The sequence below is a fragment of the Caretta caretta genome, chromosome 5, assembly GCF_965140235.1.
Source record: "Caretta caretta isolate rCarCar2 chromosome 5, rCarCar1.hap1, whole genome shotgun sequence".
NCBI classification, from domain to species: Eukaryota; Metazoa; Chordata; order Testudines; family Cheloniidae; genus Caretta; species Caretta caretta.
Window position 1 is genome coordinate 86,670,087 of NC_134210.1, and position 16,463 is coordinate 86,686,549.

At 43.0% G+C, this 16,463-nt stretch overlaps 1 protein-coding gene across 1 annotated transcript; it reads right to left on the reverse strand.

Annotated features, from left to right (window-relative positions):
* Positions 1-2,312: 2,312 nt before the first annotated feature.
* NXNL2 (nucleoredoxin like 2) lies at positions 2,313-10,048 on the reverse strand. Its single transcript, XM_048849497.2, is given in 4 exon segments — positions 2,313-2,880; positions 2,883-2,944; positions 8,296-8,888; positions 9,982-10,048. Coding segments are annotated over 3 exon segments (468 nt in total). The 5' UTR covers positions 8,598-8,888; positions 9,982-10,048; the 3' UTR covers positions 2,313-2,776.
* Between the last annotated feature and the right edge of the window lie 6,415 nt (positions 10,049-16,463).

The following is a 16,463-nucleotide window of genomic DNA, read 5'->3' on the forward strand; positions in this document are numbered from 1 at the left end:
ATGTTCAGTGGTCACAAGAGAGCCTGCAGCACTGATTTGTTTGAACATAAATGCTAGTTCTTCTTCCTCAGAATTATATTATGGATCAACTCATAATGCTTGTATATCAGCATACAAATCTTGCCTTTTTTTGCTAGTGAAATGTGGTTGTAAATTGTGTAATAACTAGAGACTGTACAAGATTGCTTTACACGTGTTGTGCCGTAAATTGGCCCATAAATCAGCCCTTAATAAAGAGTAATATTCTGTCTAATCCCAGCAGAGCCTCACCTCACCTCAGTCAGTTTTTCGTTAATTTCCTTTTGAGTGAGTAATTATCTATCAATAACATTCATGCTACTGCATATAACTGTATCAGAAAACAGTATCATTCCTTCTCATCAAGAAAGAAAGCTGGCCACCAATTAATATTCATGGCATTTCACCATAATAAAAAGGAAGAACAGTAGAAAAATTGCTAACAAATGCAAGACATACTTAAAGTTTAGGTTTAAAGCAAAAACAAAGGTGTAAAAAACCCATGATTTCAGGTATAACATGCAAATGAGTTTAGTCCCCTATCAATATATGAGGGAATGACACATATGGCTTCCTCTGTAGCCTCAATGCAAGTTATTCCTTTAACTTCTCTACGTATAGTAGGAGCTGTTGAAGAGAGTGTATTGCACTATGCTATTTCCCTTTACCCCATATTTCCTATACTTGGAACATGAAATACCATGACAAGCATAACGAACACAAGCAGGGGTGGTAATTATTTTTTTTTAAGGCACTCAACATACTGATGTGAGAATACAGTGGACCCCCACAGGGCAGGAGTCCATATACTTCTTTTTAATACTTCTTCTACTTCATCACAATTCTATTCCTGTTAACTCCCATCTGGATTTTAATTTGAGACTGGATTGGGGGACACACTGATTCAGCAGCCCATTTTACCACCCCCATTCAATGCATTATTCACTGGCCCCCTAAAAGAATCAAATTTTAAGTAGTGTAAGTCTTTCATTTACATATAGATGCATATATTGTATACAGAGTCCGGCAACCAAATGGCCATCTACCTTGCACTGAACGTGAAATCTAAATGAGGAGATACTCATTAGGCTACAACTGGTGTCTGTGCCATTAGGAGTTGCCCCATATTTCAGGCAACATAACTGTATAATACGTAAGGACTGGAAACATTTTCTATTAATGCCTTTTCAGTTTCTGATTGAACTGTTATTTCAAACTACATTCATCATTAACTGGTTCCAGAACAGCAAGTAGTGCTTGCATAAAGGCCTTTCCAAAAACTCATCCATAGCTCAGTATTCTTTAGAAGAGTACTAAACTATGAACTAACTGGTTAGACAGTGAAGATCAGAAGCAGGCTGCAGTATTGCCTAATATCACCTCAAGAACCCAGCTCTCAGAGCCTCTGACTCACAAAGAATACTTAATCACCTCATTGAGCTAACATTGTTTTTCTACTCAGTATCTTTGGAGCTCGTTTCATGGCTTATTTTTGAGGACTAGATATGAACCCTGCCAGATTACATACTCTGAGGAGAAAACATCATTTCCTCCATTACAAGAAAATGAATCAGCAAGTTCAACAAATATTAAATATTACTCCCATCTAACTCCTTCCTGTTTATAGCATTGTAAATTTAGCTTTCCAAATATACATGCATGTTTATGGTAACTGTGTATATTTCATTTAGAGAATGGGTTTGAGAGTCCTGCAGGCAAAGTGCCTCATTTTCTGTGAATTACCTCTTACCCTGACAGATGTGCTTAACAATCCTCATCCACATCCGCAGTTCATCCAGAATTGGGCTCATAAGGCCTAAAGGACAGATTCTCCTCTCCTACCAGTTTTGCATGGACTCTGCTGCATGTAACTCTGCTGAGTTTACAAAGGTTTACACTGATGTACATGATGAAAATCAGGCCCATAGTTTTATGTTCTAAATACTAGACACCAGCCTGCTTAGCATCTTTGTTTAACATGGCCACTTCACCTATCTATCCACTGCCTTTCTACTCCTTGCCACTCCTCTCCCCATTGCAAACACACAAAACACTGATATATTTTAGAAAGCCTGATTGTGAATTGGAGATGTTGACTCTCACTACGGTATTGGGGAAAAAAAATCTGGGGATAAGAAAACGGAGAGGAAGACTGTAAAGTGTAAAGAAACCCACTCGAAGCACAGACAAAAAGGGATTTCTTATGCATGGGCAAACAGTGCACCCGATTTAACAGCCATTTCATTTTCTGTTCAGATTTACGTGTAACATATCAAAGGAGACATCTGAAGGCATGCAATGCATAAATATTACTTTATTAAAGCAAGTATACTTCTGTTTTATCAATAAATATAAATTATGTGCTAATCACCAGAAAAATCTTGTGGTTGAGAAAAATATGTATTTTTTTTACCTGTACACATCTGCAAAAATAAAACATTTGCATAGATTTCACAGGGCTGCCCTTCTATCTGTCTGGAAGAGCCCTACAATACACAACTCTTGAATATTATTACGAATGCTTTGGTGGTCATACTAACTGTAGTAAACAAGACAACACGAATAAAATGGTAAGTGCATTTGTTCTGAACTATGTTAGCCTATTGGCATGTTCTGCTTTCTATAGTTTGGAATAAAATTAAATGGCTCCTAATCAATAACGCCCTTTGTTCTAACCAAAAACGTTATAGTTTGGGAACTCTGCAAGTTCCCCCACAAGTTTCGTCTAGCTGTCTTGCTTGTATCTCCCAATTTTTGTTCAGTTAGAAAAATTCTGAAAGACATCTGCCCCCTCGAGCCAGTTTCGGAAGCAGCTTAGCCCTCTTTCTTTGATCTGTTTCCTTCCCTTGTCAGTAATGACTTCCCAGTTTGTTTCACAATCACCAGTTTGGGAATGGCCGTTATATTGTATTTCTTCTTCAAATCACTGGAAACAAAACACAAAGTTAAACATGCTGTTAGAAACATTTCAGGAAGCCATCAAGCATTTTTAAAGGAGTAGTCTATGCAATACAAACTGAAAACACACACACAAGGGGTGAGATTCTGTGCGGCATCTCTTAGAGGTGCAAATACAGAACTTGCAACATAGGGAAAGCTTTAGCCCTCTTTGCACCCTCAAGATTCTGGGCTGCTCTGCAGCCCTGGAGGACCTAATCTAAGTTACAGCAGTTTCCCTTGGGCTTACATTTGGGCTGCAGTACTGCTTGGAGCTTCCATAAGCACGGCTTGCTCCGGTCTCACCCCAGCATGCCGTTGGCTTACAAGAGGATCCTCAGAAGGCAGCCCTCTTCCACAGCATACAGGCACGAGGGGAATTCTCCCTTAGCCAGAACAGTAATTCTTAGGACCTGTTATGCTGCTCTGGCCCTTTTACTATTTTTGAAGTGGTTGGAACACTCAGGAGTTTTCATTCTCCAAGGTATAGTATAAATTAGCATTATACAATGATGGCTACTCCATTTCTTCTCACAAAGGGATATTAAACTGTGCCAATTCATATTAATGAGACTTTAAATTCCTCATTGAAAAAAATTTCATAATCCTTCATCATAAGGAAAGACTGTACTCTAAAAAGTACCTAAAATTAACCCAAAGTGACAGAATCTTTCAGTTTACACAGGAATTTAAGTGATACAACGATACAGACTGATGGCCAGCTGACCAAATCTGAGGAAATTGAAATCTAGTTACTACAATGTCCTTTTAACAAAAGGACAGAAAACCTACATTTCTAATATTCAGAGACACGGCAGATGTAGGGGTCCCTATAAATATATGCATTTTCACACAGGTGTCATCAAACTCTAGGAATAAAACTAGATTTGTGTGTGGATATTTTCTGACGTGAAGGATTAACAGCCACAGTGATTAAGGCTGCCTCCCAATCCAGTTGAGGCTGGACATCCCCACCCCCTGATAAAATCAATGCTAGTTCCTTCTCCAGTGCAATTAATGTTGGTCCTCTCTTTCCCTCAATACAATCTGTATTGGCTTGGCTCTTTGCTGCTACTGGCACCTGAAGGCTCTTTGCTTTGTTTTCTTTAAAGGAGTAGCAAGGCGCCTATGAGGGAGGGAGCTGAGTTACCCAGGAGCCAATGGTTGTTTGTGGGTAGGGGAGAGCCAGGCCAGCATCAAGGCAAGGAGAGGTGGAGAAGAGACAAACTGCAGAGCAGTGCAGGAAGCCACTTATTCTGTGGAACTTGAAGCTCTGCAGAGCAGCGAGAGCAAGGGATGGTTCCACTTTGTAGAAAGAGACAAGGACGGAAGAGGGGAGCCTGCAGAGATCCTAAGCTCCACTGAGCAAAGACAGGAGATGGCAGAGACACTATGGCACTCCACAGCTCCTCAACAGCCCCATAATTTTAAATCACAAAAACGAAGACAAAAGACTGCATTACTTTGATTTAAGTTAAGGTTGCTAGTTAACGGTAAAGTTGGAACCTATATGTAACCATGGAACATCACAGTTAAAAACACATCTAAGCATTTAATGTAATGGCAATGAACAGTTAAGCGAATGGAAAGAAATACTCAAGATATCCGCATGGAGGTTACCATCACTTAAGACAACTATATGCCTGTAAAATGCCATTTTATACACTCCAGGAACAAACATTTCTGTCAGCCATCTGCCCACCTTTTTTCTGCTGAACAGGCTTATTTATCATAACCTCAAATTTCTAATCTCTGGCACGAAATGAAAATGCAACACATACTACACATGTCAACTCTCTTCTCTCCTGGATAAAATAAATACAATTAAAAACAAAGTAATATGCTGGCATGATCTGATGACAGGGTACTTTGAAGTCTGTGACCTAGATATTTACAGTGTATTGCGTAGAGGTATAGATGTGATCTCCTTCTAGATCAGGAGTGGGCAAACTTTTTGGCCTGAGGGCCACATCTGGGTACGGAAATTGTATGGCGGGCCAGGAATGCTCACGAAATTGGGGGTTGGGGTGCGGGGGGGAGGGCTCTGGGGTGGGGCCAGAAATGTGGAGTTGAGAGTGTGGGAGGGGGCTCCAGGCTGGGAGCAAGGGGATGGGATGTGGGAGGGGTGAGAGCTCCGGCGTGGGGCCAAGGAGCTCTGGGCTGGGGCTGAAGGGTTTCGAGTGCGGGAGGGGGCTCCGGGAGGGGGCTCCAGGAGGGGCCAGAGGTTGGGCGGCAGGGGGGTGAGGGTTCCGGCTAGGGGTGTCGGTTCTGGGATGAGGCTGGGAGGTTTGGGGTGCAGGAGGGTGCTCTGGGCTGGGACCGAGGGGTTCGGAGAGCAGGACGTGGATCAGGGCTAGGGCTGGGGCAGGGGCATGGGAGGAAGTCAGGGGTGCAGGCTCGAGGCTGCGCTTACCTCAAGCAGCTCCTGGAAACAGCGGCATGTCCCCACTCCGGCTCCTATGCGGAGGCGTGGCCAGGTGGCTCTACGCGCTGCCCCGTCTGCAGGCACCGCCCTGCAGTTCCAGGAAGCAGCAGTATGTCCCCCCTCCAGCTCCTATGCAGAGGTGCATGGGCAGCCAGGGAGGCTGTGCACGCTGCCCCGTCTGCAGGCGCCACCCCTGCAGCTCCCATTGGCCACAGTTGCCAGCCAATGGGAGCTGCAGAGCCGGTGCTTGGGCGGGCGGGGGTGGGCAGCATGCAGAGCCCCCTGGCTGCTCCTACGCCTAGGAGCTGGAGAGGGGACATGCCGCTGCTTCTGGGAGCCATGTGGAGTGGGGCAAGCCCCCAACCCTGCTCCCTGGCAGGAGCTCAAGGACCAGATTAAAAGGTCTGACAGGCCAGACACGGCCTGTGGGCTGTAGTTTGCCCACCTGGTGTTCTAGACAGTGGGGTCTCCAATCCAAGTTGGGGAGGTGAATAAGGAAGATACAGTGAGATTTTCAACCTTCACAGAAAGGATGGTTGGGGCAGATAGGGATGTCTACCCCAAATTGGAATATCAGTGTGAGATCAGAGGTAACACAACCAATCACTTGGGGGCAGGAGCAGAACTGGGCGGGGATGAGGTGGGAGGGAAAGGCGGGAAGAAGCAGGGTGGAGGTGGGGCTTCTTCCCGCCTTTTCCTTTAACTTACCTAGTAGTAACCTAGTATTACACAATGAATATATCATTGGTGTAATACTCTACATGATTTCAGCTCTCAGAATTCACTCCAATTTAAATTTCAATTACTTGTTATGCTTAAACCCTTCTAAATGTGGTGTCTTGTGGTATTGCTAGTTTAATACAGAAACATTAAAGCTCTCTGGAACTTTTAAAGAGAAAGACCTTAATTAGCCATGTTAGAGGCAAGAACTACTTTAGTTGTAGAATCTTGATGGAAATGGTGACTTGAAACAATCAGGTCAATTAATTAACTGCAGATAATATTTCCTTTGTTTAATAAATCAGCTACTTTGAAATGCAAAACATGTTTTGATAAACTTTTAAAAATGTATCCAGCACTTTTAAAGTAGTTTTATTTAATCAAAAATTTAAATGCTGGTTTTGTGCATTAATTGAATTTGAATTTCTATTCAAATAGATCTTGACACAAATCACAAGTAAAAAATTAATCTAATATATAAGAAATGCATCATTCACCATTTTCTGGCATAATAAAAATATAAAAATAAATAACCTGAATAAAAATAAATTAAGCTATACAATTGCTTAAACAAATATATATAGATGTAGTGTATCCTCCGGGCTAGCAAAAAGGAGGACCAAATTTAGCGTAAATGCTATATTCAGTTTAAATTATATGTTTTAATAGTTACCAATTAATGAGAATAAGCATTTCTTTAGGAAAATAACTACAAAAGTACAAATGCAAAACACAATTAAAATTGACTATTTAAAACAAGTTTTCCGACTTTCTGATTTAAATCATGATTAAAATTGATTATTTAAATTGCTTTATTTAAATCAATGCACCCTGTCATGATAGGAGTAAGCCAACTAATCAAAGTAACATCAAGCATCAGACTTGCAAGCTAACTTTAAAAGATCACTGCCACACTCCAGCAAACTTTACAAAATGTTACCAAAGACTTCTTTAAAAACAACACTGAAATTTTTCTGAATTTCCTTTTTCTGGCCCCGTGTAACTAAACAGGTTAGTGCAGTCACAGTTCCACTGGGTGGAAAATTGCTACAACATGGAGCAGCAAAGATATACATTTCCAATGGATTATTTTTCATGGGAAATTTTTTGTTTGTTTTTTTTGTTTAAATTGACCTGGCTACTGTGGTACCTATGTCACTTTCCTCAGCTGATATAATTAGTTTAGAACCCTGTAAAGCACACCAGTTACAATTTTTTTACCAAAATGCATTACCTTACATTTGTCTATATTGAACTTCATCATGCTCTCCAGTCACCTAGCTTGTTTATGTCTCTCTTCCACTCCTCTCACTGTTTAGCAGGCCAATGCTCAAACTACTGAGCTATCCCCTCCCCTCTTCTCTGGACTGGAATAATCTAAATAACTTTGTGTCACCTTCAAAGTTTGCTATCTCACTACTCACTCCCCTTTCCAGGCAGTTAATAAATATATAACACAATACAGGACCAGCAGGGAAACCTTGAGGCACCTTGCTGTTAACCTTTTGCCATGATGAAAACTGATATTTTTTTCCCTAGAAACAAGGTGGGTGACCTTTTATTGCACCAACTTCTGGGATGATAGGTAGATGGGCAGATGAGCGAGACAAGCTAACTACACAGAGCTCTTCTTCAGGAGTCCTGGTACAACTGGAGTGCTAGAGCATCTACTCTTGTTCTCTATTTATGTGGAAGAATTGGGGGACAAAAGCAAACACTGGCCCGATCCAGCAGGATCCAGGTTTTGGATCTGGTGCTGGGGTGCCAGAGTGTAGTATGGTCTGGGTTTCATCGGTGCAAGTCAGAACAGGGACAGTTCTTCTAGAGTTCCACCTTAGAATTTGGGGAATTGGGGCCCAAGACTGGCTGGGATCCCGCAGGACCCAGGTGCCCGCTCTGGGGGTTTGCAGCAGGGGCGCCACCAGACTGTGCCGGGGTCTAGGTGCTTTGGGCGCTAGAGGCCCTTACACGTTCAGCCAGCGGAACTCGGGAGGCTGGGTGCAAACTTGGCACGTTCTAGCTTGGATTTAAACCCAGCCCGAAGCACCTGCGGTCTAGGGAATAGCAACGGCTCTGGTCCTGGCCATCCCACCCCCGGATCGCGTAGCTCTCCCAGGGCAGGCGGCTCCCAGCTTGCGGGTACCAGGCTGCTGCTGCTAACCTCCACGCGGCCTCTCGCCCCCCCCCGCACTCACTGCTTGTAGGGGTCGTGGAAGGGCAGCGCCAGCCAGTCCCCGTGCATGTCGTGCATGTACTCGGCCATCTCCTCGGGGCTGCGGTCGGACGAGACGAAGACGATCTCGAACGGGGCCGGCGGGCGGGCGCCCTCCAGCAGCTCGCTGTAGAAGTCGCACAGGACGGGGGTGAAGTCCCGGCACGGGGAGCACCAGCCGGCCGAGAAGTACAAGCCCACGATCTTGTTCTGCAAAACCTCCTCGGGATCCACGGCGTGCCCGTCCCGGGTGAGCAGGGGCCGCCCGCTGAACACGTCCACCATCCTGCCCCCGGAGCGCGGCGCCGGCCGGGGGGGGGCGGGGCAGTCCTGCCCCTTAGCGAGGGGCAGGGCGCACGGCTAGGGCGGGCAACACTCCGCTCGCAGGGGCGAGGGCTTGGCTACGGCACGCGGGGGGCGTAGGCAGATTCCTTCCCGAGTGCCCGCGCCCGCATCTCCCCGCCCAGGCACCGGCGGGGGGACTCGGCTCTGCACGGAAGGCGCCTGCCCGGTCCCTGTCCGCTCGCTTCTTCCCTGCTGCCGCCGGCCGGCCGGCCCCCTCCGAGCGCCTCAGGGCTAGTAAGGGAGAGAGGAGAGAGAGCGCGCGTTGTTATCTGGCACCCGAGCGCGGGCGGGCCCCAGCCCTTCCCCCGGGGCGCAGGGAAGCGGGCCCAGAATGGTTTCGTCAGGAACCTGCCCCGCTCGGAAGCGCGCGCACAGCCCCGGCCCGGCAGAAGCCGTCACGGTCCCCGCGCAGCTCAGGCACAGAGCGAGAGCGGGAAGCACCAGACCCTGCCAGCCGCTGGCGGGACTCACGCTCCAGGCTCCGCCCTGGCTCGGCCTTTGGGGTCTAACAGGATTAAAAGCTGAACCGGCATAGAATCCTAGACTATCAGGGCTGGAAGGGACCTCAGGAGGTCATCTAGTCCAACCCCCTGCTCAAAGCAGGGCCAATCCCCAATTTTTGCCCCAGATCCCTAAATGGCCCCCTCAAGGATTGAACTCACAACCCTGGGTTTAGCACATCTCAGTGAGAGAAAAAAAAACAAACAACTCACCCTCCTGCAAAATCTCATTTCTTCTCCGCGCTCAGCACGGGAGGGGCTGGCTGCACCCCTGCGCTGGCGGCCCTGGAGTCACAGCTGCGGCGCCTGCAGCTCCCCTCCTTCCCCCTCTTCCCTTGAGCTCCCCCGCCCCGCAACTGCCCTTAGAAACACTGGGCTCCTGCCCCTGACTGACAGCAACATTTGCCAGCCGCTGCTGCTGACCGACACCCGGCGCTCTCACACACACTGCTCTGGGCTCCCTTTCCCTTTTAGGGAAGACTATTTACAAATCCCAGGTTTCAGAGTCGCAGCCGGGTTAGTCTATATTCGCAAAAAGAAAAGGAGGACTTGGGGCACCTTAGAGACTAACCAATTTATCAGAGCATAAGCTTTCCTGAGCTACAGCTCACTTCATCAGATGCATGCAGTGGAAAACATCAGATGAAGAGGGCTGTAGCTCACAAAAGCTTACGCTCAAATAAATTTGGTAGTCTCTAAGGTGCCACAAGTCCTCCTGGTCTTTTTACAAATCCAAGTCACTCTGGAAACAGAAAAGGTCCCCTTTTAAAGCACAGCCCTCTTCAAATTCCATTGTAATGCCCCTATATTTCTTATTCACTCACCTGATAAACCAAAACCCCTAGACAAAACTTTGTCAGAAGAGGAACGAGCAGTTTCTGGATGCCGTTTGGTGCTAGAATAACTTTCAAACAGTGTATGGCTTGTGTTTCCTTAGAACTTCAAATTTTTCCTAGATCCACCCCCTCATTCCGTACTAAGGAACGGATGGTCTATGCGAGAGCCATGGAGAAGTTTGTGCATGCCAATTCTAGATGTGTGCATGCAAATCAGGTACTTACACATGGCCAGTCAGCTGACCATACACGTGCAAATACCTGATTTTGCAACACCCACCTCTAGTACTTGTGTGCATACACCTACATTTGAGCATCTGTCCCTAAACACCTTAACATTTGAGAACACTTTGGAAACATGTTCAATGTCTGAAAAATGTGCATCATGCTATTTTCTTCTAGTTTTATTATTATTATTATTATTATTATTAATGAAAGAGGGGGCTCGGGATCACATGTGCACACCTGGATCATCTCACATTTAAACAACATTCAGTTATGACATATCCCAGTTTTGAATCCCACATCAGACAGTCAAATACAAACTAGAGAAGAGGTGCCTATACTGAGAGGAGTAACTTTGCATCCAATCCAGGGTGCCTGTTCAAGCTGCACCTTTCAAATACCCATTCTTTTATTAGACTTTTACATCAATGTCCAGTCAATCACTCTCTTTTCTTCCCCCCAACCAAAGACAAAATGGAAGTTATGCCCCAAAGTTTCAATACTGAATGGGTGCCTAAAGTTAGGTGGCTAATTCTGGATTTGGGCACCTAAGCAAAAATGGCCTGATTTTGGTGAAAAGCAACCTGGTAAAACAAACACCTTAATAGGAACTGGAGGTGCTCAGTACCTTTGAAAAGCAGGCCACTTTTGTTTAGATGCCCAAATATGGAGGTGGGAGGCTAACTTTAGATCTCCAACACCTGACAACTTAGGCTCTAATTCCTAAAATTATATTAACAGTACACCATATTAAGTGTGACGTTTAATACATACAAAATTTAGTTTGGGGATTGGTCCTGCTTTGAGCAGGGGGTTGGACTAGATGACCTCCTGAGGTCCCTTCCAACCCCGATAGTCTATGATTCTATGAAAAGGAAATCAAAAGTTCTGGATCTCACAGGAAAGGTAATGCATAAAAATAAACACCATAAGTAGGAATACAACATATCATAGTGGCCACAACTGCAGTCTTGCCTTTTCAAACAGATAACATTCTCACAACACTCCCCTATGATGGAAATGCTGTGGGGATGTTGTCTTTGCACATCTGTGCATATCAGATTTAGATTAAATCTCAGGAAAAACTTCCAAACTATAAGAACAGTAGGACAATAGAACAGACTGCCTAGGGAGGTTGTGGAAGCTACTTCACTGGAAGTTCTAGGGTGACCAGACAGCAAGTGTGAAAAATCTGGATGGGGGTTTGGGGGCGGGTAACAGGCACCTATATAAGGCAAAGCCCCAAATATCGGGACTGTCCCTATAAAATCAGGACATCTGGTCACCCTAGGAGGTCCTCAAAAGGAGGCTGGATGATAGCCATCTGTCTTGGCTGGTTTAGACACAACAGATCCTGCATCTTGGCAGGGGGTTAGACTAGATGTGGTCTCTTCTAAGCCTTTGAATCTATAAGGGGGCTGAGCAGCAATTGCTAAATTTCTGCCATTTTCACATCCAAAATCTCAGCTGTTTTTCATTGAGTGTTTTTGCATTTTGCATTTATAAATTTACAACAATAGCTTTACTGATGTGATTTCTCCTCCCTAGCACAACAGTGTGTATCAAGGAAGTAGTTAGAATGACTGTCTAGTGTTATCGCCATTGCATCACTTCCTACCCTAGGGAGCACAGATGGATTTATTCAGTATTCTTTTGGTTTGACTGTAATAGCTGTTTTGTTATTATTGTTAAATTTTCAGACGCAGGATGAATCTGTTTTCCAAAATAAAAAAAAAAAACTTTTTGGATTCTAGGAGGTAATATTTTCTAAGAAGGACCTTGGCCAAGTTAAATAATTTTAAAACAAAGATTCTTTAGGGGCCCAATCATGTGGGAGAAAACGTGATAGATAATTTCTGTTTACTCTAAAGTGAAGAGATGGGTTTGCAGGGTATTCTTTTAACACAGGTTTTTAAAGTGAATTTATTGGGAAGAGGTGAGATGTATGTTTTTGTTTTTATCCTGCTAAAACAGACAAATAAGATTAATAGATAAGCAACAATGAAATCAGGATGGACATACCATACATACAAAATCAGGAGGTTACCTCAAGGACAGCCAAGTATTGGGGTCACTGAAATATTTAGGGACTATTTACTGTGAAGGTTATACATTTTCTAGTTTGTATAGGACACCAAAAACTCTCAAGCCAGTACTGAATACTTAGATAAATAATTGAGGTTGTGTGTGTTTATGGAAGGTTTATGCTAAACAATACAAACCACACACTGAAGTGCAAGCTGTTTTGTTTCCCCTCTTGTAAAATATACAGAAAGCCTTTATACAGTGAATGTTTTGATTATACTATTTGGATATCATCCAACAAATTAATGCCTGATGTAAACTGTACAATTATTCCACAGCTTGCACATCTCAATCTTTTTCTCAGTCTCTTTGTTTGATCATTCTGTAAATGGACATCATACTCTTTCAGATGCTTGATTTACCAATTATTTTTTAAAAAGAATTAGGACTCAGTCCTGACCTGGCTGCTCAGCCACTCTCCCTAACACCCACTATGGCTGTAGCAAGTGCTCGCGCTCTCTCTCTCTCTCTCTCTTTTTCTCATTCAGTTGACCCTAACCCTAACCCAGCCCAAGACTCAGCTATTACTAAACTGAAAGTCTCTCCGAATGTGGGGTAGAAATGTTTTCAGGCTCAGTATAATACCATTGCTTTAAAGTATATCCTGATTACATAAATTGTAAGCTCTTTGGGGCAGGTGCTTTCTTTTTGTTCTGTGTTTGTACAGCGCCTAGCACAATGGGGTTCTATTAAATAACAGATTCTATATATGCAGAAAATGGATCACTCTTTACACAGTTTGCATGTGGAAAAAGAGGTATTCTTGGAACAAAAATGAGACTATTATATGCTTGGGCTGAATAATGGGTCAGTTGTTCCTGCTGATCCTAACATATGAATCAAAAGATCATCAATATACATTTCCAGCACCACATTTTGAGAACTAAGCAATTATATCTTGACTGTGGACACTTCTAATTTGTTCTGCTCAATGTAGTACAACCTACATATGAGACATCAAAGTAAAAATCTGCTACAGCATGATCCTGACTTCTAAAATTGAATGAAATATGATAATTTAATTATTCTGATTGACTCATAAAATACATCATCTCAATTCTGTGAACATTTCAGAGGCTCTCACACAAATGAACCTGATCACAAGTTAGATTAAAATAAAGATAATTGACCTAAGTGTACCTCATTCTACAAAAAGCAGGTACGATCATATCATGTATAATGGATATCATAACTATTACAGAAACTTTACACATGGAAAAGACAACTTCATTTCAAGTTTTCCCCTCTATTGTTTGTTCTTTCCCTTTTTGGGGGTCTGTGTCCGACATGTTATAAAGTTTAGGTCACATTTGATTTATTGGAAGATTGAGAGCTATGCCCAATGAATATCAGGTACAGATTTAAACATTCGAAAAACATAGCGTCACCTATAATAAGATGGAACACAGTCCGTAGTAATAGAACATGCATTTTCTAGAGATTTTTAGACATCTAGAGCCAATTTCTGGGTACCAACTATACAGTCTGAGCTATATAAACCACAAAGCTAGATATCTATTGAAGAGCAAATATAGTTTATAGTCCAGTAGAACCTCAGAGTTACAAACTGATCTGTCAACCACACACTCATTTGGAATTGGAAGTACACAATCAGGCAGCAGAGACCAAAAAAAAAGAAAAAAAGAAGCAGCAAATACCGTACACAACAGTACTGTGTTAAATGTAAACTACTGAAAAAAGGGAAAGTTTAAAAAGATTTGAGAAAGTAAGGAAACTGTTTCTATGCTTGTTTCATTTAAATTAGGATGGTTAAAAGCAGCATTTTCCTACTGCATAGTAAAGTTTCAAAGCTATATTAAGTCAATGCTCAGTTGTAAACTTTTGAAAGAACCACCATAACGTTTTGTTCAGAGTTACAAACATTTCAGAGTTATGAACAACTTCCATTCCCTAGATGTTTGTAACGCTAAGGTTCTACTGTATGCGCAAACTGAGTTGAAACCAAGCAGTATTTTAAATATTTCTGGAGAGATTTCCTTTTTTCCCCTTTAGTTCTCTCAGAGTTCTTTCATTGGGCTGACCCAACGTTCTAGCTGAGAAAGGACGGACACACATCTCTCTCTGGAGGGTGCTACCATCACTTCTGGGTGGGAGAGAAAAGCAAGGTGGGTCTCTTTCAGAGCTTGAGAATGTCAGGGCAACTCCAAGACATAGTTTTGGTTATTACCATGGCAATTTTTTGGGAAACATGGTGATATGTTCCTGATACACTTCATCAAAGATAACTGCATTGGTTTGTATTATAATAATGCATTAGATTTTAAACAAATGATGTTAAAGTCATTTTGATTTAAGGAGACCTTATCTCCTGACGTTCGCGTCCCTCCCTCCCTCCCATCTTTTATCTGTTACCGGAGCCGTGTAGCCCTCAACATACTATTGATAGAGCTGGTGCTTGTTTTCTACATGCCAAAGTTCACCCCTTTATAGCAAATGTAATCCACACTTGGCTGCAGCCAATATTTTGCTTTGATAAGAGGTTTTAGATAAACAAATTAGTCATCAGTGCAGTTTCTTTCCAAGCACTTATGACTAATCATAATAGCGGATTAGCACCACTATAGCGGAAAAATAATTTATTAGGTGGTTAGAAACGTTTTGAGTTCAAGCATAATCATTCTCTAATTTTGCCAGACTCTTGACAACCAGGTATCCTACTTTTCTGACCATAAACCTCTAATCCTATAGGCATTACTACCTGCTTCCAGTGGAAAACAGACTGATTTCAAAAGGAGAATTTGATAACATGAAGAAGGATGCATCCGATGAAGTGAGCTGTAGCTCACGAAAGCTTATGCTCTAATAAATTTGTTAGTCTCTAAGGTGCCACAAGTCTTCCTGTTCTTTACGAAGAAGTAGCTCTCCCATGCCATCCATGCTTCACTCCTCCAAACTTCTGACCATCCTATTTTTTCCCATGTCCCTTTTACTCTTTCATCCCGAGCACAAAAGTGGGAACAATGGAACAACTGATCAAGGCCGACATGCTTTTCTTGTGCTTCAAACAGCCCAAAGGGAGCTAAGCCTCCGAGACATACATTTCTTTCAAAGCCTCCAATCTGTCACACTGTCTCCACAGGAGATGGCTTGCGGTAGAGAATGGGCATCATGGCCATGTGCCTTAGTAGCCTGGAGACAGACAAGGAAATGTAAGGAAAACCCTATGGATTTCAGGCTCTACGGGGGTGGTTCTGCTCTTGCCCATGCATCTAGCTGACCTGTCCGTCCAGCAATGGACACCACAGTTTTCAGAGGTATCGTGAGGCCATTGGTTGGTGATCCCACAAATCCACAACCAACCCACCTCTGCAAGGTGGAAGAGGAGTGATTGCTGCTCCTTTTTGCATTGTCATGAGCGGGGAATAAATATTGTAGACTAACTGTTCTAACTCTTCACTCCTTTCTTCTGGCCACGCAGGACAGAGTTCCCACATTGCTGCCACATAAGTGGGGGGAAAAAAGGTTTGAGTTATCATGCACTCTACGTACAAGTACCCGCACGAACTAGCTGGTAAATAAGACATAATAAGCAGTAGAAGGAATTTAAAATTTGTAGTATGAGTAGCTAAGACACTTTGATGCTTTTGTTTTCAGAGTTCCACAACTGTAAATTGCTGGAGTTCTGTGTGCACAGACAGCAACCAGTTTGCTCTGAGAGTTGCGGCAGCCTAGATAGAGGAGAATCACTCATGAAAAATTGGCTTTGTTTTCTTTCATCTAAAATAAAGTAAATTTGGATTGAACACAGATGGTTACTTTGTATGTATGGAAAACAAAGGGAACAACAAGGTAATTGTTTTAGATCTGGTCTGGAGGGCTGCGTGGCTCGGACCATCCTGTAGATCCATCTTGTTCTTTTTAAAAGTTGAGTTGAAAGTAAGGCTGTTGATTAATCGCAGTTAACTCATGTGATTAATTAAAAAAGTAATCACGATTAAAGAAATTAATCATGATTAATTAGTTTTAATCGCACTGTTAAACAATACCAATTTAAATTTATTAAATGTTTTTGGATGTTTTTCTACATTTTCAGATATCATGATTTCTGTTACAACACAGAATACAAAGTGTACAGTGCTCACTTTATATTATTTTTAATATAAATATTTGCACTGTAAAAATTATAAACAAAAGAAACA